At 50.9% G+C, this 21,952-nt stretch overlaps 2 protein-coding genes across 6 annotated transcripts in view; one reads left to right on the top strand and one right to left on the bottom strand.

Annotated features, from left to right (window-relative positions):
- Positions 1-10,318, top strand: part of GNPTG (N-acetylglucosamine-1-phosphate transferase subunit gamma) — a 14,934-nt gene extending 4,616 nt beyond the window's left edge. Inside the window, exons 4-11 of the mRNA XM_032460085.1 lie at positions 8,024-8,078; positions 8,144-8,227; positions 8,334-8,427; positions 8,501-8,615; positions 8,694-8,776; positions 8,859-8,990; positions 9,072-9,153; positions 9,246-10,318. Coding sequence (XP_032315976.1) covers positions 8,024-8,078; positions 8,144-8,227; positions 8,334-8,427; positions 8,501-8,615; positions 8,694-8,776; positions 8,859-8,990; positions 9,072-9,153; positions 9,246-9,343 — 743 coding nt within the window. The 3' untranslated portion in view covers positions 9,344-10,318. The remainder of the gene's footprint in view (positions 1-8,023; positions 8,079-8,143; positions 8,228-8,333; positions 8,428-8,500; positions 8,616-8,693; positions 8,777-8,858; positions 8,991-9,071; positions 9,154-9,245) is intronic.
- UNKL (unk like zinc finger) overlaps positions 9,444-21,952 on the bottom strand; it is a 41,098-nt gene continuing 28,589 nt past the window's right edge. For 3 of the 5 annotated variants that reach the window (XM_032460078.1, XM_032460076.1, XM_032460080.1), the window contains 5 exons: positions 20,640-20,817; positions 14,492-14,584; positions 13,694-13,921; positions 12,966-13,168; positions 11,860-12,874 (listed from right to left, as the gene is read on the bottom strand). In XM_032460078.1, the coding sequence (XP_032315969.1) occupies positions 12,317-12,874; positions 12,966-13,168; positions 13,694-13,921; positions 14,492-14,584; positions 20,640-20,817 (1,260 nt within the window). In that variant the 3' untranslated portion in view covers positions 11,860-12,316. The other 2 variants (XM_032460079.1, XM_032460077.1) reach the window with 1 other exon arrangement.

Below are 21,952 nucleotides of genomic sequence, written 5' to 3' on the forward strand. Positions count from 1 at the left end.
TTGGGGGCCTTGTCATATGTCTCATACTTTTGGAATACACTCTTGGCTGGGCTCTGTTCTTCTGAGAAAGAGTGTTGTTGGTTCAGGCAGCTGGCTGTGCTAAACTCACACAGGGCTCTGCTCTGTGGTGGAGGCAGCACATCTCTGCTTGGCAGTGTGTGTGCATGCAGGGCTCACCCAAAGAGCCCTGCAGGGTGCCCCCCCCCACACTTTTTGATATTGACCCAGACGTTCCAGCTGCTGGGTCTTTTCCCTCTGTTCCAGATCCTCCAGCCAGAGACCGGGGTAGGTTATGCCTCGTCTTAGCCATCGCAGCCATCACTGCTGGGAGTCACACCAGCAGGAATCAGTTCTCTCTCTCCTTCCAAGTACGCCCCCCGCCCCCTGCCTCCTGCACTGCATCAGGCGTTCAGACTGTCTATCCAGTGTTTTCCAGTGGGACCTCCAGGAGGCTTGGTCTGATGTCAGTGGATATGGCTTCCGACGTAGTTCACATGGTTATTTGCTTTATTCTACAGCATACGTATGATGGTTTCAAAAACGCTAATCCGGTATTACTGCTATTAACTCGTGACAGTATGTGTTTAAGTCACTGAGAGTGATTCTTTTCCCAATGAGGTGACTTTACTGTGTACGGATCAGTGTGTTTGCTTTGATTTCAGCTGTAGGGGCTTTAATGTCATCCTTTTATTTTACCTTTGAGCGGGTCAGCACACTCACATGGTTCACACATCAGCTTTAGGGCAGATGCGCCCAGAGCTTTCCTTCCTGCCTCGTTTTGTTACACTGTGGTCCCTGCCAAGGACTGTTTGCTGTTTGTTTGTCTTTTTAAATTAAAGTATAATTGACATCAGTTTCAGTTGTACAACATAATAATGCAGTATTTGTACATACTGCAAAATGATCACAGTGAGTCTAGTTAATACCCAACACCACACATGGTTACCCAGAACTTCTCTTCTTATGATGAGGACGTTTAGCAACTTTCAGGTATGCAGTTTGGTATCATCAACTGTAGTCACCATACTGTACATTACATCCTCAGGACCTATTTTATTACTGGAAGTTTGTACCTTTTGACCCTCTTCATTCATTTTGCCTCCAATCCCCCACCTCTGACAACCACCAGTCTGTTCTCTGTATCTGTGAGCTTGGTGTTTTGTGTTTCAGATTCCTCTTAAGTGAGATCATATTTGTATTTATTTTTCTCTGACATTTCACTTAGGATAATGCCCTTAAGATCCATCCATGTTGCAAATGGCAATTTCTTGTTTTATTGCTGAATAATATTCAGTAAATATATATATGTATATGCACACATACAGACACACACACACATACATACATACGTACATACATACATACAACCCATTTTCTATATCCATCATTGGAAACTTAGGTCGTTTCCATACCTTGGCTCTTGGAAATAATGCAGCTACGATCATGGGCGTGCAGATATTTTTCCAACTTAGTGATTTCGTTTTCTTTGGATAAATATCCAGAAGTGGAATTCCTGGATCGTATGGGCATTCTATATTTAATTTTGGGGAGACTCTCCATCCTGTTTTCCATAGTGGCTGCACCAATTTCCATTCCCACCAGCAGTGCACAAGGGTTCCCTTTTCTTCACAACCTCGCCAGCACTTATTTCTTGTCCTTTTGATGGTAGCCATCCTGACAGATGTGAGGTGATGTCTCACTGCGGTTTTGATTTGCATTTCCCTAGTGATTAGTGAGCATCTTTTCATACGCCTGTTGGCTCCTTCTGTGTCTTTGGAAAAATGTCTTTTCAGATCCTCTGTCCATTTTTTAATCAGATTGTTTTCTGTTTTTGTTTTTGTTTTTGTTTTGTTTTGTTTTGCTGTTGAGTTGTGTGAGCTCTTTACATGTTTTGGATATTAGCCCCTTATCAGATATATATGATTTGCAGATATTTTATCCCATCCAGTAGGTTGCCTTTCATTTTGTTGATGGTTTCCTTGGCTGTGCAGGTGCTTTTTAGTTTGATGCAGTCCTGATTGTTTATTTTTGCTTTTGTTTTTGGAGTCAGATTTTAAAAATCACCAAGACTGATGCCAAGGAGCTTACCACCAATGTTTTCTTCTAGGATTTTCATGGTTTCTGGTCTTACATTCAAGTCTTTAAGTTAGTTTTTTTGTGTGGTGTCAGACAGTGGTCCAGTTTAACTAATACCATTTATTGAAGAGACTGTCCTTTCCCCTAGGTGTATTCTTGGCTCCTTTGTCATAGATTAATTGACTGTATATGTGTGGGTTTATTTCTGGACTCTCTATTCTGTTGATCTGTGTGTCTTTTTATGCCAATACTGTACTGCCTTGATTCCATTTGTTATTTTATGGTTTGGTCTTCTGGTCTTTCTTTTTGCTAGTGTAAGAAAATACAACCACCCCCCTTTCTTTAATTCCCCCCTTTTTTATTGTGGTAAAATATACCTAAAATGTACCAGTTGAACCCTTTTTAGATGTACTGATCAGAGGCATTAAGCACATTCCTGTTATTGGGCAGGCATCACCTCCATCATCTCCAGAACTTTTTTAAGTTCCCAAACTGAACCTCTTTCCCCAGCCTCTGGCACTTAACATTCTGTTTCTGTCTCTGAATTTGATGACTCTAGATCTCTGCTATGGTCCAGTTATGTCCCCCTGAAATTCCTAGGTTGAAATCCTAACTGCAAAATGATGGTTTTAGGAGGTGAGGTCTTGGGAAGGTGCTTAAGGCATGAGAATGGAGCCCTCAGAAGTGGGATTAGTGCCCTTATAATATAAAGAGGCTCCAGAGGGCCCCCAGCCCCTTCCTCGGTGTGAGGACACAGTGAAAGGTGCCCTGTGTGAACTAGAACTCGACTGTGCTGGTGCCCTGATCCCAGACTTCAAACCCCCGAGACCTGTGAAAAATAAATTTCTGTAGTTGATAAATTACCCAGTCTCTGGTATTTTGTTATAGCAGCTGGAATGAACTAAATGTCTCATATAAGTGGAATCATTGCTACTTGTCCTTTTGTGATTGATCTGTTTCACTGAGCATAATGTCTTGAAGGTTCATCCACGCAGCACGTGTCAGAAATTCCTTTCTCTTTAAGGCTGAATAATATTTGATGGTACCTATATACTACATTCTGTTTTATCTATTCGTCTGTCCATGGACACTTGGGTTGTTTACGTTTCTTAGTTCCGTGAGTTATGCTGCTGTGGGTGTGGGTGTGCAGCGGCTGAGTCCCTGCTTTCAGTTCCTTTGGGTACCTACCCGGGAGTCGATTTGCTGAATCTTATAATTCTCTACTTAAGCTTTATGAGGAGCTGCCAAACTGTTTTCAGCAGCAGGTGCACCATTTTACAGGCCCACCAGCAGTGCACAAAGGTTCCAGTTTCTCCACCTCCTCACCGGTATTTGTTATTCCCTGTCTTTTTGACAATAGCTGTCCCACTTCATATGGGCCTGAAGTGATATCTTACTGTGGGTCTGATTTTTATTTCCCTAACGACCGATGATATTGAGCATCTTTCCATGTTGCTGATGGGCTATCTGCGTCACTTCTTCAGGAAAATGTCTAGTAATCTTTGGTCCATTCTTTAGCTGGGTTGTTTGGGGGTTTTGTTGTTGTTTTTATAGGAGTTCTTTATATATTCTGGATATTACCCTTATTAGAAATGTGATTTGCAAATACTTTCTCACTTTTTGTATGTTGTCCTGCAACACTCTTTTGCAAAGTTTTTAATTTTGAAGTTGCGTTTATCTAGTTTTCCTTTTGGTGCCTTTGCCTTTGTTGTCATATCCAAGGAATCACTACCAAAGCCAGTGTCAAAGATTTCCCCCTATATTTTGTAGTTTCAGCCTCTGATCCATTTTGAGTTAATTTCTGGACGTGGTGTGAGGGTCCACCTTCATTCTTCTCCATATGGACATCCAGTCTCCTGGCTCCTTTTGTTGAAGAGTCTGTCCTTTCCTCCACTGAATGGTGTTGGCACCCTGTCAGATCACTTGAACACGTATCCAGGACTTTATTTGTGGGCCGTCTGTTCTGTTCCATTGCTTAACGTGTCTGTCCATATGCCAGCACCACACTGTTTTAATTACTGTCACTTTGAAGTAAGTTTTAAAAATCAAGAATTGTGAGTCCTTCAACTTTGTTCTATTTCAAGATAGTTTTGGCTATTTGGGGTTCTTCGGGAATCCATTTTAATTGTAGAATGGATTTTTCTGTTTTCTGGAAAAAAAATGTCATTGGGTCAGACAGAAAATAAGTTTTTGGTGGTGAGCACAGTGTATATAGAAGCAGAAATATGATGTTGTGTATGTGAAATTAATACAGTGTTATCAACCAGTGTTCCTTCAAAAAAAAAAGTCATTGTTTTGCTGTGGATTTTGTTGAACAGTAGGTCACTTTGGTAGTATTGACGTCTTAATGGTAAATCTTTCTGTCCATGAACACAAGATGTCTTTCCATTTATTTATCTTTGTTTCAGCAGTATCTTGTAGTTCTCAGTTAAAAGTGTTTTGCCTCCTTGGTAGTGTTTTGCCTCCTTGGTTAAGTTTTTCTTAAAATTATTTTTTCTTTGATGCTATTTTAAATGGAATTGTTTTCTTAAATTTCCTTGTTGGGTTGTCTGGGTGTTGTATAGAAACAACTGGTTTTTGAGTGTTAATTTTGTATCCTGCAACTTTGCTGGATTTGTTAGCTCTAACGGATTTCTGGTGACTCTTTAGGATTTTCTACATCATGTCATCTGCAAACATGGCATTATAATTTTACTTCTTTCTAATTTTGGTGCTTTTTCTTTTTTTGTCTAATTGCTCTGGCTAGGGCTTCCAGTACGGTGTTGAGTAGTGAATAGCAGTGCTGAGAGATTCCTTGTCCTGTCCTGCTCTTAGGAGCAAAGCTTCCAGTCTTTCATCGAGTGTGATGGTAGCTGTGGTTTTTGCATGTATGGCCTTTATTGTGTTGAGGAAGTTTCCTTCTATTTCTCCTTTGTTGAGTGTTTTCATTATGAAAGCATGTTGAATTTTGGTAAGTGCTTTTTCCTGCAACAATTTTTGTTTTAGTCCCCTCAACCCCTTTATTCTGTTAATGGCGTGTATTACACTTAATTGGCTTTATATTTTGAACTATTCTTACCTTCCAGGAATAAACCCCATGTAGTCATGGTGTATAACCCTTTTAGTGTGCTGCTGAATTCAGCTTGCCAGTATTTTGTTGAGGATTTTTGCATCGATGTTCATAAGGGATATTTGTTTGTAGTTTTCCTTTTTTTGTTGTGTCTTTTTGGCTTTGGTACCAGGGTAACACTGGCCTCATAAAATTGAGTCAGGAACTGTTCCTCCAATTTTTTTGGAAGAGTTTGAAAAGGATTGGTAAATAGTATGCTTCTAGGAATTTGTCCATTTTCACCTAGGTTATCAATTTGTTGGCATACTGCTGTTCATATTATTGTCTTATAATCCTCTTTATTTCTGTAAAATTGATAGTAATGTCCCTAGTTTCATTTATGATTTTAGTAACTTGAATCTTTTCTTTTTTCTTGTAGTAAATCAAGCTTTAATTTTGTAGTTTTGTTGTTCAAAGAACCAACTTTTGGTTTTACTGATTTGTTTTATCCCTGCTCTTTATTATTTTCTTCCTTTTGCTAAGTTTGGATTTGGTTTGCCCTTCTTTTCCTAGTTCCTTAAAGTGTGAAAAGTTAGGTTATTGATTTAAGGTCTTAGTTTTGAATGTGTTTAAGCCATAAATTTTCCTCTAAGCATTGCTCTCATTTTATCTGATAAATTTTGGTACCTTGTGTTTTGTTTTTGTCTCAAAGTATTTTCTGGTTTCCCCTATGAATTCTTTGACCCAGTCATTGTTTAAGGTTGTGTTAATTTCCATATGTTTGTGAATTTCCTGCATTTGCTCTGCTTTTGATCTGATTAATGTGATCAGAAAAGAAACTGATTTCAGTCTTTTTAAGTTTATTAAGTGGCCTAACATATGGTCTTTCGGGAGGATGTTGTACAGTCTGCTGCTGTTGGGTGGGGCATTCTGTGTATGTCTGTTAGGTCCTGGTGGTTTATAGTGTCGATCAGTCCTCTATGTCCAAGCATTGTAGAACTGTCTGTTTCTCCCTTCAGTTCTGTCAGTGTTTGCCTCATGTATTTTCAGGCTCTGATGTTTGGTGCCCATATGTTTATAATTGTTACAGTCTTGGTGAACTGATCCTTTTATCAGTAAATAAAAAGGATCCTCTGTTCTCTTGAACATGAGCGTTTGACTGACAGTCTAGTTTGTCTGATATTAGTATGGCCACTTCTGCTCTATTGTTTGCATGGGTATTTTTTTTTCCATCCTTTCACTTTCAGCCTGCTTGTGTCTTTGATCTAAAGTGAGTCTCTTACAAAGATTATATAGTTGGATCACAGTTTTTTATCCACTTGGCCAGTTTATGCCTTTGAATGTAAGAGTTTAATCCCTTTACGTTTAAAGTAGTTATTGTTAAGGAAGGATTCACAGGAAACAGCAAAATTTGTCTTACAGCTTTTTTTGTCCTTCATCCTCTCCATTACTTTTTGTTGACTTCCCTAAGCAACATATTTTGACTTTTTTTTCGTCTTATTTCCTTTTGTGTATATTCTACCTAGCTATTTCCTCTGTGGTTGCCAGGGGATTACATAACATCATAAAGCTATTAAAGTCTAATTTGTACACGACTGAGGTTGGTATAAATTCAAAGACCTCTCCTGTACAGCTCTGCCCCTCACCCAACTTTGTTATTGATTTCAGAAATTACCTGTTTATACATTGTGTACCCGCTGACACAGATTTGTAATTATTTTCATGCATCTGTTTCTTAAATCCTGTAGATTTGCAGATTAGAATCGCAGCACTGTTTTGTGGTTTGCCTGTGTATTTACTGGAGGTAACTGGAAGAATTCCCTCCCAAGCAGGCCTCATGGTAATGAAGTCCCTCCGCTTTGGTTTATCTAAGAGTATTTTGACTTTGCTCTCATTTTTGGAGGATAGTTTTTTGGATATAGAGCCCTCAGTTAACAGTTTTTCTTTCATCTCACTCCTTTCTGGCCTCCGAAGTGTAGCAGAGAAATGGGCTGGTAATCTTAATAAGAACCCCTTGATGTGATAGGTCACTTCTTGCTGCTTTTGACCTGGCTTTTGACATTTTTACTCTGTGTCTTGGTGTGGGTCTCTTAACTCCAAGTTCAGTGAGCTTTTATCAAATTGGGAAAGTAATTTCCTCAGATGATCTCTTTGCCCCCTTTTTTCCTTTGGGGACTCCCACAGTGTATCCAACAGTGTCTTTCTCTGTCTCTTCGTTGATTCTTTTCTCTGCTCAAATCTTCTTCAGCTCCTTATTTTTATGGTTCCTTTCCATGATAGCCTTCAGTTCTTTGAGCATATTTAAGACACTTGTTCTTCAGTCAGCCCAGTGTCTGGGCTTCTCCTGGGTGGTTGCTTTGTATGCCTTGCACTGTTTTGTTGAAAACTCTACCGGGCTGTGCCAGGGTATCCTTTACCACTAGGCTGGGGGTGGCCATGGGCAGGGCTGCTTTTGGATGTCTTCATCTCTCCAAGAGTCGCCCCAGCTTCTTGAGCCCTGGGTGGCCTGTTGTGAGTCCACCCATAGCCTCTTGCCCCTCTCCTGTCTGGAATCTGAGTTGGGCAAAACAGGAAGGCTGGGATGCTGCCGAACCACGCTGGGAAGAGGGCCAGTGAACAGGCCATAGGATTTGTTTTTCAAGCTTTAAGGTGGCTTTGTTGTGTGATACTCATTTGGTTGCTGGAGACCTGTTTTCCAGAACTGGAAAGTTAGCATAGCTGGTTTCTGGTGGTTCTTTTGATGTTTTCAGATATGAGCTTGGAGCATCCTAGTTTGGTACTTGGCTTTGATGCACTCAAGCTCTTTCGCTCCATTTTTAAAGTTTAAACCCACTAGCTCTTTTTCTGAACTGCCCTGGTTTTGTGGGTTGCCATTTCTGCCCGCCTGCCCACTCAGCGTGCCGTGCTCTCCCCTTCCAGGGCCCGCGCATCTCTTCAGACTCTCTGGCAAGTGCTTCGGCCTGGTGGAGTCCACGTGAGTGAGGGGAGGGGCAGGCGTGGCCAGGGGCTGGGACCCCCCTGATGGCACTGTGCCCCCAGGTACAAGTACGAGTTCTGCCCGTTCCACAACGTGACCCAGCATGAGCAGACTTTCCGCTGGAACGCCTACAGCGGGATCCTTGGGTGAGCGGGGCGGGGGCAGGTGGCTGCGGCAACGGGGGGTGGTGTCCCTCTGTCTGTCATCCACCCCGCTCCACACCCCAGCCTCATGCACTGCGCTCCTCCCCAGCATCTGGCACGAGTGGGAAATCAACAACAATACCTTCAGGGGCATGTGGATGAGGGATGGCGACTCCTGCCAGTCCCGGAGCCGGCAGAGCAAGGTGGGCTGTGTGGGAGGGGGCCGGACTTGGGGGGCCCAGCGTCCCCCACCCACTCACACGGTCCACCCCCTAGGTGGAGCTCACCTGTGGCAAAAGCAACCGCTTGTCCCACGTGTCTGAGCCGAGCACCTGTGTCTACTCACTAACGTTCGAGACACCCCTCGTCTGCCACCCCCACTCCTTGTTAGGTAGGTGCCCGGGCAGCTGGGGGCATGGAGGTGGGGGCAGAGGGGCTCACCTAAGTCTCGTTTCTGTTGGATTCTCAGTGTACCCGGCCCTGCCTGCGGCCCTGCAGCAGAGGTGGGACCAGGTGGAACAGGACCTGGCAGATGAGCTGATCACCTCCCAGGTGAGCTGCAGGGGCGGGTGGCCCCTGGGCTGGGTGCACTGCAGCCCGAGCTGCCTGCTTCCTCGTCATCCTCCACCTTCAGGGCTATGAGAAGTTGCTCCGGGCAATTTTTGAGGATGCTGGCTACTTAAAGACTCCAGAACAAAGCGAGTTGGCACAGCAGGAAGGAGGCACTAAGGGCTTGGTGTTTGAGACGCTGGAGAGCTGCAGTGAGGTACAGGTGGGGACCCTGGACGCAGGGTGGCACTCCTTCCCTCAAGGGGCTGAAGTCTCCTTTTGAACTGTTCTGTTCTAGGCACATAAAGCCCTGTCAAAGGAGGTAAAAAAACTGAGAAGTATGCTGACCCAGCATGGCATCCCCTATGTGAAGCCTGCAGGTCAGTCGTGCCTAAGGGGTTGGGCCAAGCCCCCCTGGGACCTGCTTCCTGCAGGTCAGGTCCTGACCTCCTGCTGCCTGGTGTTTTGGCAGAAACTTCCAGCTCTGAGAACTTAGGCTCCAAGACACCCACAGCCAGGACAGCAGAGCACCTACAAGGTGACCCCGGACTGCGTGAGAACACCTTGTGATCTGGGGCAGAGCAAGGAGTCTCGGGCCCAAGGATGCACATCCTCTGTTCCTTCTGTGCCAGGCAGCTCTCCAGGTTATACTCAAAGATGCAGACAAAACAAAGATTCCAAGTTTTAATTAATTTTCATACTGATAAAAATAATTCCATGAATTCTGTAAACCATTGCATAAATGCTATAGTGTAAAAAAATTGAAATAAGTGTTAACAACTTTAAACAATTCACTACAATGATTATGCATTATAAATACTACCTTCTGGATTAAGAAAATTCCATTCCAATAACATTCTCATCTAAATACTCAAAACATACAACAGCTGGGGGCTTCCATAAATATTAACCCTCATGAGGCTTCTACACTGAGTCGAGGTCTGCTGTCCAGTTACACAAATGGTGTGAGATTGTAACATCACTACTAATACTGAACACCCAGGGGCTGACAGATCAGGGCAGCAAGAACAATGGCCTCACCGAGCACCACGCGGCTGCGTCCGCTACACCCGGCCCTCCCCGCATGCAGGACGGTGACACCCTGAGACACCGCCTGCGCAGGGTGGATACCTCAGACGACCAGGCCCACTGCAGCCAGGCGGCAGGGGTGGGAAGGACCGTGGGAGCTTGCTGCAGGTATGGCCCAGGCGCCCCCCGGGTGGTTCTTTGGTCTTCCGGCTGCACACCGGTCCTCACAGCCAGCCCCAATCTGGGAGGAGCGAGTGCCCGGGGATGTGCCTCCAGCCCTAGCCAGAGAACCCCTGTGAGCCCTGCACCTCCCATCCCCCAAACTCCACAGAAAGAACTGCCCAGAGTAGCTTATAAATACACCTAAAGCTTAGTTGTTCTTGTTTATAATTTGAAAATGTCTAGCCTAGCCTAGATGTCAATGATAAACATTGTCCTGTTAGCCCAAAAGAGACCGAAGGCCTGAGATGGGAAACAAGTGCATAAATATTAATAAAAATAAAGAATTTTAAACAGTGATAACAGTAGCACAAAATATACTTAATTTCTAAGAGCTAATAAATCATCACTATAATTAAAAACAAAGTAGATTCACTACAACTGAGTCATAGTTACCGTTAGCAGCGGGTGGGCTGCGCAGGGCTGTGGATCCACCTTTAAATGACGTAACTTTCCTATCAGTTTGTCTTACATTAAAAAAGGTTTTAAACCTCTCACTATAGTAAATACATTCTAATTTGGTCACTGATAAAAATTTTTACCTAGTCGCTTTGCACTTCTAAAAAATGCTATAGAAAGTCTTTGGCACAGCCCCGGGCGTACGGGAGGAGGGTGCATCCCGTCCCTGCTCCGGCCCAGCCGTAGGCTCTGGGAAGATTCTCGTGCCAATACAGATCTGCCTTGCCGAGAGCAGAGTCCGGGTCAACTATAGACATCTTTTACTTCCTCCCAGATTCCCAGGAAAAGTGACCCAATGCAGACAGAAAAGCTTGAAGTCGTCACTGAACTCCAACCCATACCCAGCAGCCTTTCCACCCCTTCTCAGCAGCCAGGTCCTCCCCAACCTGTGATCACACGAGTGATGACACCTGGATGAGGAGGTCCGGTGACAGGGTCGCCCTGGAGGCTGGTGGGTGTCTCCCACGCGGGTGGGGTGACCGTGGGCGAGGTTCTGGGAAGTGGGGAGCAGCGCTGCCCGTCACAGTGCTCAGAACACAGCTGTGTGACATTAGCATAAAGCCCTCCCCAATGGACCCCCGCTGCCATTCTCACTGTCACTGCCAACAGTCCAGCGGCTTCTCCGTGGTCCGGGGCACAGGCACTTGAGCGAGGACTGAGGGGCGTGGCGCTGTCACCATGACGCTCCAGTTTACGTTAACGTGCACGTGTTCCGGAAGTGAGTTCCTTCCATAAAATTAGAAACATCTAAATGTATACGTGCCTTTCAATAATCACTCTGCTATAAATACTATTGGTTTGCACTTAATTTTAAAACTGTAAAAATCCTAGGAATTTCTCACTACTAGATAAATGCTCACTTCATAAGTACTAATTTCAGAATATGAAACCTAATATATTTACGTACTATGGATTAACAATAGACTGATATGAAATACTCTGTTCACAGTACACATATAAAGCTTCATATTATCGCATATTAAAAACATGAACCTAAAAGCAGCTTATAGCAACTCAGAACATCTGCCTCTCAACTCCTTGATCTACAAAGTGCTTCACAGGACTGAATTCCCAGGATCCGGTCACAGTAGTGTCAGGCCCGCCAAGCCCCAAGGGGCCGTCAGGGTTTGCGAGGACAGTGCAAGACCGTGGAGGGGCTGCCCAGGGCCAGGGTCCCGACATCGGTGGCACTAGGATGTGGGCGGCGAGGCGACTGTCACCATGGCAGGGGCTGCCCCGTGCAGCAGGGGCACTCGGGTGCGCCGGCTGCGCACGGCTCACAGAGCACACGGTGCTGGCAGGGCCTCAGGACAGTGCCGCGGGCCCGCTCCCCGCACACCACGCACTGCTTCGCTCGGAGCTGGAAGATCACCTGTGGGGGAGACATGGTTAGGGGTCCTCCCTACCACCGCCCCAGCCTGGCCTGGCTGGAGGAGGAAAGCCAGGGGTGGGGGCCCATGAGGACATCTGAAGATGACTGGCCTGTCCCCCTGGCTACAGTGAGTGGGCAGGGGACATGCAGAGCAGGGTCAGGCTAGGGTAGACTCCCCTCCCAGGGGCTGCCCAGGAATGAAAAGACGGGGTTGGAGGTGCTTCATTGTGAGAACCTTGGGAGGAGGATGGGCTCCTGGCGCTGGAGCCATCCATGCAGCGTGGGAAGGGGTGGCCAGGCAGGCAGCCACAGGGAAGGGCTGGGCCAGGATGGAGGTCCATGGGCACCAGGATTGGGCTTCAAGGGACCCTGAATCGGGACCCATCCCTCCACCCAAGAGCAGCCAAAGCCTGGGAGGCAGTGGCTGGGAGAATGGTGAGAGATGTGCATCGCAGCTGCCTGGGCTACGGGCCATGGAGTGGGGCTGTGCGTGAGAAGCAGGGCCATGGTGGAAGGTTCCCCACTGAGCTGAGGGCACTGGGTTTCATGTTGCACCAGAATGAGAATGAGCAGCCAAGGGGGTGAACAGAGACCCTGGAGGGCAACCCAGGGAGGGGGCCCAACACCACCAGGGTTCCAGCCACATAGGGCGGATGGCGTCCCCTGTCCAGGAGGGCATGGCTGGAGAGACGGGGAGTGGATAGGTGCCTCCTCCCTCCGTGCACAGCCCTCAGGTTCCCCAAAAAACCACAACCAGCACTCACTCCGTCAACCGCTTCCAAATCCAGGCGCAGCTGACTCTGCAGCGAATGCAGCTTTGGCAGGGGGATGGTGCCAATGTCAGTGCAGCCACATAGGCCGGGAAGCACGGAGGACAAGCCCCGGCCCTCCAGCTCCTCCTGCAACCGCTGGAACTGGGCTTCCACCTCCTCCTTCTTCTGTAGTGCCAACTGCCGGGCGCTGTCAGCCGCGAGCGCCCGCTCCTTGGCCTCCTTGGCCTCCCGCTGCCACGCGTCACAGGCCTGAAACCCAGGGGCTGCAGCAGTCGGGGCCAGGCTGGAAGCCCTCGTGTGCCCCCAGCCCCCCATTTCAGTGGCCCCTCCTCAGGCTCACCTGCTTCACCTGCTGCCAGGACTCCTCCCACTGCCTGATCTTCCTCTTGGCCTCGTCCAGCTGCCGCCGGACCCGGGCCAGCTCGGCACTGTTTGGACTGGCGCCTGAAGAGGATGCAGGGCCAGTGTTCAGGATGGGGGATGGGCTGGGAGAGAAGCTTCCAGAAACAAAGTCCCAGATGCTGCCGGGGACGCCATTCAAGCCTGTATATGGAGGAGACAGGTGTCAGCCCAGTCATGCTGGGACATCACAGACACCCCCTGGCAAGCTTTGGGGACCCCAGGCCCAACTGACAACAATGCCTGCGCTGATCTTTCTATCAGAAAAGGAAACGAGTTCCAGGTTTCTGCAGTGATGCTCAGACTCTGGTTCCAGACCCCTCGTGCACTTAGAATCTGGAGAACCCCAAAGAGCTTTTGCTTACATGGATGACATCCAGTAACATATGTGGCATCAGAAATTAACATTTAAAAATATATATTCTTTTTAACACAGAACAGATCACATAAGATAAATAACATTTTTCAGTAAAGTTTAAACAAGGAACGGCTGTTTCCTGTTTTTGCAAACTCATCTGCTGCTGTGTTCTATCTCTGGTGACATCACACTCCCTGAGGCAGCCTGAGAAGCTCCACGTGAGTGAGGCGGATCCAACCAGTGTCTCAGGGTCCCTGACACCCCACAGAGGCTGGCTGCGCCATGGCCACCCCCCAGGGGTCCCCGCTCACCAAAGGAGTTGTAGGAGCCGCCTGAGGGCCCCAGCACTCTGGGCTCCGACTTGAGGGGTGGTGGCTGCTGGGGGGGCGTCATGGCTGAGGAGACGAGCGGCCCCGACAGAGACTGGGAGAAGGAGCCAAGTGGGGAGGCAGACAAGGATGACGAGGAATGCAGGGACGGGGAGCGGGGCAGACAGCCCGGGATGGCCACAGGCGCCGAGCCCCCTAGTGACCTCTGACCTGCATGGAGCAGAGGAGCCGGGTTAACAGGTGGCAGCCTCCACCCCGGGAAACACCCAGCACTGCCCTAGCAGGGGAGCAGGTGGACACGGGGTCGGGGGGCTGCTGGGCGGACTGGGGGGCTCCCCTGCCCAGGTGAGATGTGGCCACACCCCTCTGTGCTCAGACACAGTGAATGATTCAGCAGGGGTCCTGGCAGAGGCCAGACACCCACGAGCCCTGCCTAGCCCACCTATCCATGGGCACGGTGGTCCCAGTACTTTCAGGGCCCCCCTAGAAATGGTTTATTGTAGTATCAGAAGAAAATGATGAACTCTTAGGTCGAAGAAAATGACTCTATTTAACGTTAGCATATACATCCTTGTGCCAACACAGTGGTGAAACCTCCTCAGAAGGGCCATGAAGGCCTGACCCCCACCATCTCTGCAGGGGCTGTGGGGAGGAGGGGTCAGGGGAGGGCACAGGGAGGGAGACGGCCCCTCCTACCCTAGAACCACTTAAGGATTCAACAAAGGGAAGGCTTGGCCGGCCCAGGACAGCCCTGGAAAGAGCGCCAGTCGCAGGCATTACCTGTTGGTCCAAGGTCACCGCCGTCATGCTCTTCCAGCTCCTTATCAAGGGGTGCAAGGTTTATGTCACCAAGGTGAAGGTCTAGAGCAGATCCTGTGGAGCAGAACCAATGTCACCACAGGAAACAAGAGAGCCTCAGCAAGGGGAGAGCATGGGCGGTGAGGACTCGCCTGGGCTCAGAGCCCATGGACCTTGGGCCCCAGCAACATAGCCCTGAGCTCACTGACTTTACATCCCTAATCATTTGGAAAAATCTGACCAAGTAAACATGCTTGACTAGTAAAGAAAATTCCAGGAGTGTGATGTCCATGGGAAAGCAGCTCACAGACAACTCAGGCAGCATTCACGCTGACCTCCTTGGCCAGGTCACAGCAGAGACCTGCATCCCAGCCTCCTCCTGGGGAGCCGAGCTGGGTCCCACCCGCCGGCAGGGCCATTTCCATCCAGTTCTGTTGGAGACCCCAGTACACTCCAGGCCTGTTTGTTAAACGGACAGGGGAATGGAATGTGGGCCCCTCAGCACTGGCCCCCCACCTCCCTAAGCTTTCCTGAGAAACCCTTTCCTGCAGTTTAGGGCTGCCGTCTCCCCTCACCCTGTCCCCACCTGACACTCTTCTATTGGGGCTCTTTGCCCTGGGGTCCTGGTGTTGAGCAAGCTGTCCTGGGGTAGCTGAGGTCAGACCTTCCAGCCCCCAAAGCTGGAGCTTCTCTTGTAGGTTCTTACAGCCCCACAGGGGCAGCTCAGGGAAGGTGTGGCCGTGGAACTGAGGACCAGGGGCAGGGCCACAGGAGCTCCTGGGACATACCTGGGGTCTGGCACCGCCTTTCCAGCACAGTCACAGCCACATCCACAGAAGATGGTGGTGGCATCGAAGACACAACACACAGGTGTTGGGCCACACTCAGCACCTTTCTCCTCCCACCCCACCTCTGGGGTCTGCTCTCCCTCCCTGCACCCCCTCCAGGAGGCAGGTAGGCCTCTCCTGTGGGGCCAAGTCCTGTCCCCATTGCTGGCTGCAGGCCCCCCCGGCCCCCACACCCTTCCGGTGACAGCTGGTCAGTTGCATCAAGTCCTATTTCAAAAGGCCACAAACCTACCCCTGCCCCCAGCCCAGGGGTGCATGACAGGGACCCTCATCAGAACCTCCAGCTCTGAGTCAGCCAGCCTGGCTTCTGGAGCCTTTGGCCTCTGCCCCACCCCCAGCCGCCTGGTGCCAAGTGTCAGAATCCCTGGATAGCATCCGACGAGTGGCATCAAATCAGACCCGCTCGGGAGAGGACTGCTCAGTTCTGACCACATCTGCCACCGGGCTCGGCCAGACCCCAGGAGCAGAGGCCGGAGCAGCAGGGAAGCTGAGTGGCTCTGAATGGCTGCATTCAAATCTAAGAATCGACAGGGCAAGGAGACGAGATGGTGGCTCTCAGGACAGAGGGACCAACAGCTGGCAAGGGGGTTGTTGTCTTTTAAATGAAAGACACATTTACTGCACTTACTGGGAAAAATGGGATAGGAGTTGTGTGACTTCTGAGGAAAGTCGAGAGCTGACAGAAGGGTGGTGACAGGGAAAAAAGATTATTCCAAGCCCTTCAGGGAGACAGCAGGGCAGGGGGCCCAGGGGCACACCCACCTCTGGCCTGAACAGGCCTCCTGCCCTCCTGGGGCTCCCTCTGGTGGCGCCCCTCCCTGGCCCTGCTTCTTCACCCTTCTTTGCAGCAAGTGCCTCTCACTCGCGGGACAGCCTCTTCCAGAGGTCCAGAAGGGCAGGGGCACTTGTGTTCCAGGGCCACCAAAACCAAGCACCATATGCCAGGCAGCTTCAAACAACACAAATCCACTCTCGCAGTCTGGAGCCAGAGGCTGAGGGCAGGGTGCACAGGGCTGGGCTCCCTCTGAGGCTCCAGGAACCCTCCTTTCCTGCCTCTCCTGCTTCTCGTGGTGCTGGCAATCGCTGGCTTGTGGACGCATCACCCCCACTTCTGCCTCTGTCCTCACATGGTATCCCCCGCCCCGTCTCTGTCCAAATTGCCTTCTTATAAGGACACCAGTCATACTGAATTAGGGCCCATCCTAATGACCTCACCTTTTACCTTGATTACATCTGCAAAGACTTGTTTCCAAGTAAGATCACACTCCCAGGGACAAGGGGCTTAGGGCTGAGGCTTCTCTTTACCAGGGGAGGGGAGGACATAATTTAACTCTCAACAATCGGGACCACCTAGACACCCCCTCCTTACGCACCCATCCTCTCCAGGTTGTGCTCCGGTGCTTGAACGGTCACCTCCTACAGACCTAGGGCCCCAGAGCTCTCAGGACCTCTCCACAGATGGCCCTGTCTCCTGCTGTCAACTCGGCACAGAGGTGCATTCTCTGGCTCCCACCTGCTTCCCAGGACCTGACCACAGGCCCTGCAGCCCCTCCCTCCAATCTGCACCTTGTCTACCCCCTCCTTTGTGCCATCCCCAGTTTCCATCTCACTCCTCCAACTGCTGCCCCAGGCCCTGTCCTCCAACCCTGAGCTGCGCCCCTAAACCCCTCTGGTCAAACACAGCCCTCGACCCCCACCTGTCCCTCTTCCCTACTCTGCCCGGGGCCACCTCCTGGCCCTGTCATCCTCCTTGGGAACCTGGCAGCCCCTCCGTGCCTGGTCTTGTGTAACACTAACCTGCAGAGGCCCCAGACGTCCCCCAGGAGAGGCCCAACTGCAGCATCAGCCCCTTATGAAACTCTGTGCCCTCAGGTGCCTCTCTTGACCTAGTGCCCCTGGGCCACGTGCTCAGCAGAAGCCCAGCAGAAGCCCAGCAGGAGTGCTCAGCTCCTCCTCCCTCCCTCCATACCAGTCAAGGCCCCAGGCTCCGGCCATCTCTGCAAGCTGCCCCCTCACCCCGAGTTGCCCTGTCCCAAAAGTGACTTTATTGTGATGCCAACCCCTTCATGTCACGAGGCTTGCTTCCCAAAAAGAACACACCCCTCTGTGTGCTGGTCCATACTTCCCAGCAGGACCCTGCCCCACCCTGCCCCCAGCAGCCTTCCCACCCCAGCAATGGCTCCTCTTTTTTCCTCAAGCCACAAAACTGCTATGGGCTACAGCCTGGTGCAGCTTCCATTAGTCCCACTAGTCCTGAGAAAACTCCTGCTCAGCCTCCAAAATCCTTCTCAGAATGGCCCTCTGCCCCATTCCTGCATGACACTCAGACTGTGAGGTCCAGCAGGGACCCGGACCACCGCTGGCCAACGTGCAGACTCACACACTAGAGCCAGCACCCTGACCTGACCAATGCACACCTGCCCTGCCACCACCTCTCCACGCTCCCTAGGCTGGCCTAGCCCATCTGCTCTGCCTGGGGTCCCAAGCTCCTGTCCTGGACATGCTGGTCAGCCAGGCCTCTGCACCTGGGGTGGTGGGATCAGGTGAGAGGTGGTCTGCTCAAAGCGGACAGAGGTCCAGAGATACTTTTTGAATAACAAAGGCACATAAAAAATTAAGGAAGGGATGGATAGATGGCCAGAAACAAACTGAGGACAGGAGCCTTTTCTCACTTTGAAGTTATTTCATCCCACTCCCCCACCCCCACCCCATGACTCAGCATAAAGGGGCACCCCTGTTACCCTGCCCTCCTCCTCCCAGGTGCACAGCAGGCACAACAGGGCCCAACCGTCACCTGACAAACCACAGCCTGTGTTCAGCCTGCAGGGCGGTCACAGCTGCTCCCAGGAGGTGTCCTGGCCCACTTTTTCTCCAGCACTATTTCTCTTGTCCTACTACACCCCTCACTGTACCCGAGGTCAGACCCAGATCTTCTGAGATGTTCTCCTAATGGAAGAACTGACTTTTAACACTCAAAATCGACGTGAACTGAGTTACATAAACTGTGCCACCTGACCCAGAACTCGCCTTGCCAAAATACCAGGAACTGCCCAGATGTTAATGAGAAATTAGTTAAAAGCTGCTGAGTAATGGCCCTGGCAAAGCTCAGTTCCTGACATGACACAGCACATTCAAGAGGTGCCTAGGTCTCCCGGGATCAGGAGACACAGGAGGACAACACACACAGAGCACAGAATCAGAGGCCAGAATGAGGAACTCCTGAAGTGGGGTGCTCCCCTGCACCCACCCGGGCCAGGATGCCCCCTGGCGGGCTGTCCTTCCCCGAACCAGAGGATGGAGAAGCACCTGGCGAACTGGCTCACTACTAGTCAGAGCTTCAGACAGTGCAGACGGCGATTCACAGCAAGATAAGGCAGGAACCCAGTCCTAACCCGGGAGCAAGAGACCCACCTCCACTAGGTGATGCAGGCTTCCCTGGAGAAGCCCGCGGCTGGCCCCCACGCAGGGAACCAGCAGGCGCTTTTGTAGAGCAGGTTCCTAAAGAGGGGGTGTTCACGTTCACCTCACTCTGCAACCCTTAAGATCCTGGTACCGACGCCTGGGTGTACACCTGGCTCGGGGCGCGGGGAGCACAAGGAAGGTAGCGGGGTTGGGAGATGAGAGGGAGAAGCACCTCACCTGGGAGGAGTTGGCCCACCTGGAGCGGGGGGACGGAGAAGCCGCACCTGGAGTACGGATGCGCACGCCCCGTCTGCAGCTCCAGGGAACAACCCGCACCCTGACGATGCTGACTCACCGTCCGCCGCTGCGGCGGCCTCCGCCGCCGCCGCCGCCGCCGCCGATTCAAACGCGCCCCGGGCCCCGCCCGCCCCGCGTCGGCCCCGCCCCCGCCATGCTCCGCCCCGCGCCGGGTCTGCCCCCGATGACGCAAGCCCTAGCTTGACCGCCCCCGCCCGGAAACCGTAGACGGCCCCGCCCACGCCGCACCTGGCTGGGGCAGGGCGCGCAGGTACGCGTGTACAGGGCCCCGCGGTTCAGAGTCCTCCGAGCCCCGCCGCGTCCCCAGGGCTCCGTGTGGGAGCCCCGGCAGGGCGCGCCACCTCCTATCACCAGCACCTGCCCCTCCGTGCGCTGGGAGGCGGCGGGGTAGGGGCTGCTTCGTTCAGGGAAAGTAGAGGTCTCCGCACAGAAGCTCAGAGCCCAGAACCGGCCCACTGCTCCTACCCTGCCCACCTGCAGCGGCTCCGGCCAAACCCCACACAGGTAAAACCTCGATCAACCCAACGCCATACGGGTCAGGCTGTGACCCCTGCCCTCAGAGGTCACCTAGAGTCAGCTGCCCACAGGCCCGGGTCCAGTGCCTTCTGCCTCCACAGCTGATCTAGCCTCACCGCCCTTTGCTGCCAGCCACACCCGCAATGAGCTCCAGAGGTTCGAACCTGTCTGTATGAAGTGGAGGGCAGTGGCCCTGAAATAAGACTCCATTAATCTATTAAATACAGAATGTCTAGAAACAGCACCTGTTTGTTTTAGAGTTACCCTTTCTATTCATGCAGTGTGTTAGCAAGGATACAACCTGAATGAAACTACAAGGAAAAACAATCCGGTCTACACCTGTTAGCCCAAAGCGGGTGGTATGCACTCTGGGTCGGTGTCCTAGCAGTAGAAAGCCCGGCAAGGGCCCTCCTCCTGGGGCCAGAGGGCAGTTCTGAGGATTCCGTTACTTCCCACAACTGGGGCTAGTGTTATTGGTGCAGCCAGGTGTCCACCACCCGTGGCCTGAGGGGACCCCAGCTGGCACTGCCCGGCCCACCAGCTCCACTCTTCCCTGCACTTTCACCACAGCCCCAACCTGGGCTCTGCACCCCAACCCAGGTCCAATCACATTGGTTATCAGTTCACAAACCCTCAAGGGCTCCCAGCAGCCAAGGCAGCTGGCAGCTGGCAGCTGTGCTCACTGCCTTGTGACCTCATCCCCACTCCCCACCCTTGTCACTATCTCCCACCTTTGGGTGCCTTTGCTGCCCCTCCATGACCCCTATATTTCACTTCTCTGAAGCCTCCTGTCTCCATGGCCCTGGGCTGGGTGACACTGCGTGCTCTGCCTTGCCTGATGGGGCCCATACAGCTGCCCCACCCAAGGGTTCTGCAACCCAAGGCTCCCAGAGAGGCAGGCGTTTCCTCAACCATGTGCAATACAGCCAATTGGTAGATGACCGAAGCTGCTTTTCTACAATAGGAGAGTCCCCAGTGTGAACCGGAAACTGTCCTGAGAAGTGCACAGAGGAGCTGGGGAAATGGGAGCAGAGCCCTGGACTTACCTGGGACTGCCTCAACAGCACTGCCAGTGGGGTCGAGCAGGTGGGAACGGGCCGAGAGGGCGGGCAGAGTGGTGGGCGAGGAGCCGCCTGAGCCAGTGCTGGATGCCAGGCTGGACGCCACACTGGAACTCACGCTGGGGGCGAGCGGGTGAACCACGGCCAACACCGCCAGGTGGCTCTGTGCAAAGACACAAGAAGGTGAGCTAGCGGCCTGTTCAGGGACAGGAAGGTGACAACGCAGTGACAGAGGACCTGTGGGGGAACAGAAACTACAGAATCACGATGGATGGGCTGCCCAACTTCTATCCCCAAAACAAAACAAAGAACGTCGACTATTTTTCCAAATACTCTAGAGGGGCCTTCAATATCTGGTTAGTTTCAACGACTGTGACAGCAGAATCAAGAGCTGTTGATCACCCAGGGACGGGAACAAATGCATCTGGGAAGCGTCCCATCTAATGGACTGTTCTGCAGAAAATGATGTTCAAAAGCAGATGTGGCGGTAGAGAAAACACCCAGCACAGAAATGAGGAGAGTGCCAGCCCTGCTTCTGAAAACATCGATGAAATAATCCTACGACCCTGTCATCCAACAAAAGAAAAAGATCGGGGCAATTCATATTATCTTTATTTGAGAGAGAACAGATTATAAGAAAAAGAAGAGGCACAACCTTGGATAAACAGCCAGTAATGTGGAGGGTTCTGTGCACAGAAATACACATGATAAAAATGGAGCAGGACAGAGCTACGAAGCCAGACCTCAGAGCTTTCCACACCATGACAGCCATGTCTGAAATGCACACTCCGAGGTCATCAGGAAATGGAGAGTCAGAAGCTATATTAAAGTAAAATGGTATGATGTCTGGGTAATGCCTTGAAGTAATACAGGAAAAGCTAACCTTATGTGTAGAGGGGTTTGTAAGACCATGTACAGGGGCTGGGGTTCCCCATGAAATTTCCAGAGTAAAAAGGAGTATTATTTTACAGTTTGTAGGAGAGCAACCTGGCACAGGATGGTTTCGCATTGTGCATTGTGCCCTGAGGTCCCCTTCTTGGCATTCACCATCTCCCCATCAAAACTGGCTTTGCTCAAGAGAGGCCCCAGATGACAGCCCAGTGGGCCATGACTGCACAGAGACCCTGGAACTGGTTACCATTGTGTGTCTGAGGCTAAAATTTAAAAACAGCAACTCAAACAAGAGGTCCAGAGAGCAACGTCCCCCAGCTCTCCCTGGGCCCACCTACCTGCTCATCCACAACTGAGCTTTCCTGTCCCTCCAGCTGTGGTAAAGGTGACCACAGCCCACCCCACCT

Source organism: Camelus ferus, chromosome 18, assembly GCF_009834535.1.
Source record: "Camelus ferus isolate YT-003-E chromosome 18, BCGSAC_Cfer_1.0, whole genome shotgun sequence".
Lineage (NCBI taxonomy): Eukaryota > Metazoa > Chordata > Mammalia > Artiodactyla > Camelidae > Camelus > Camelus ferus.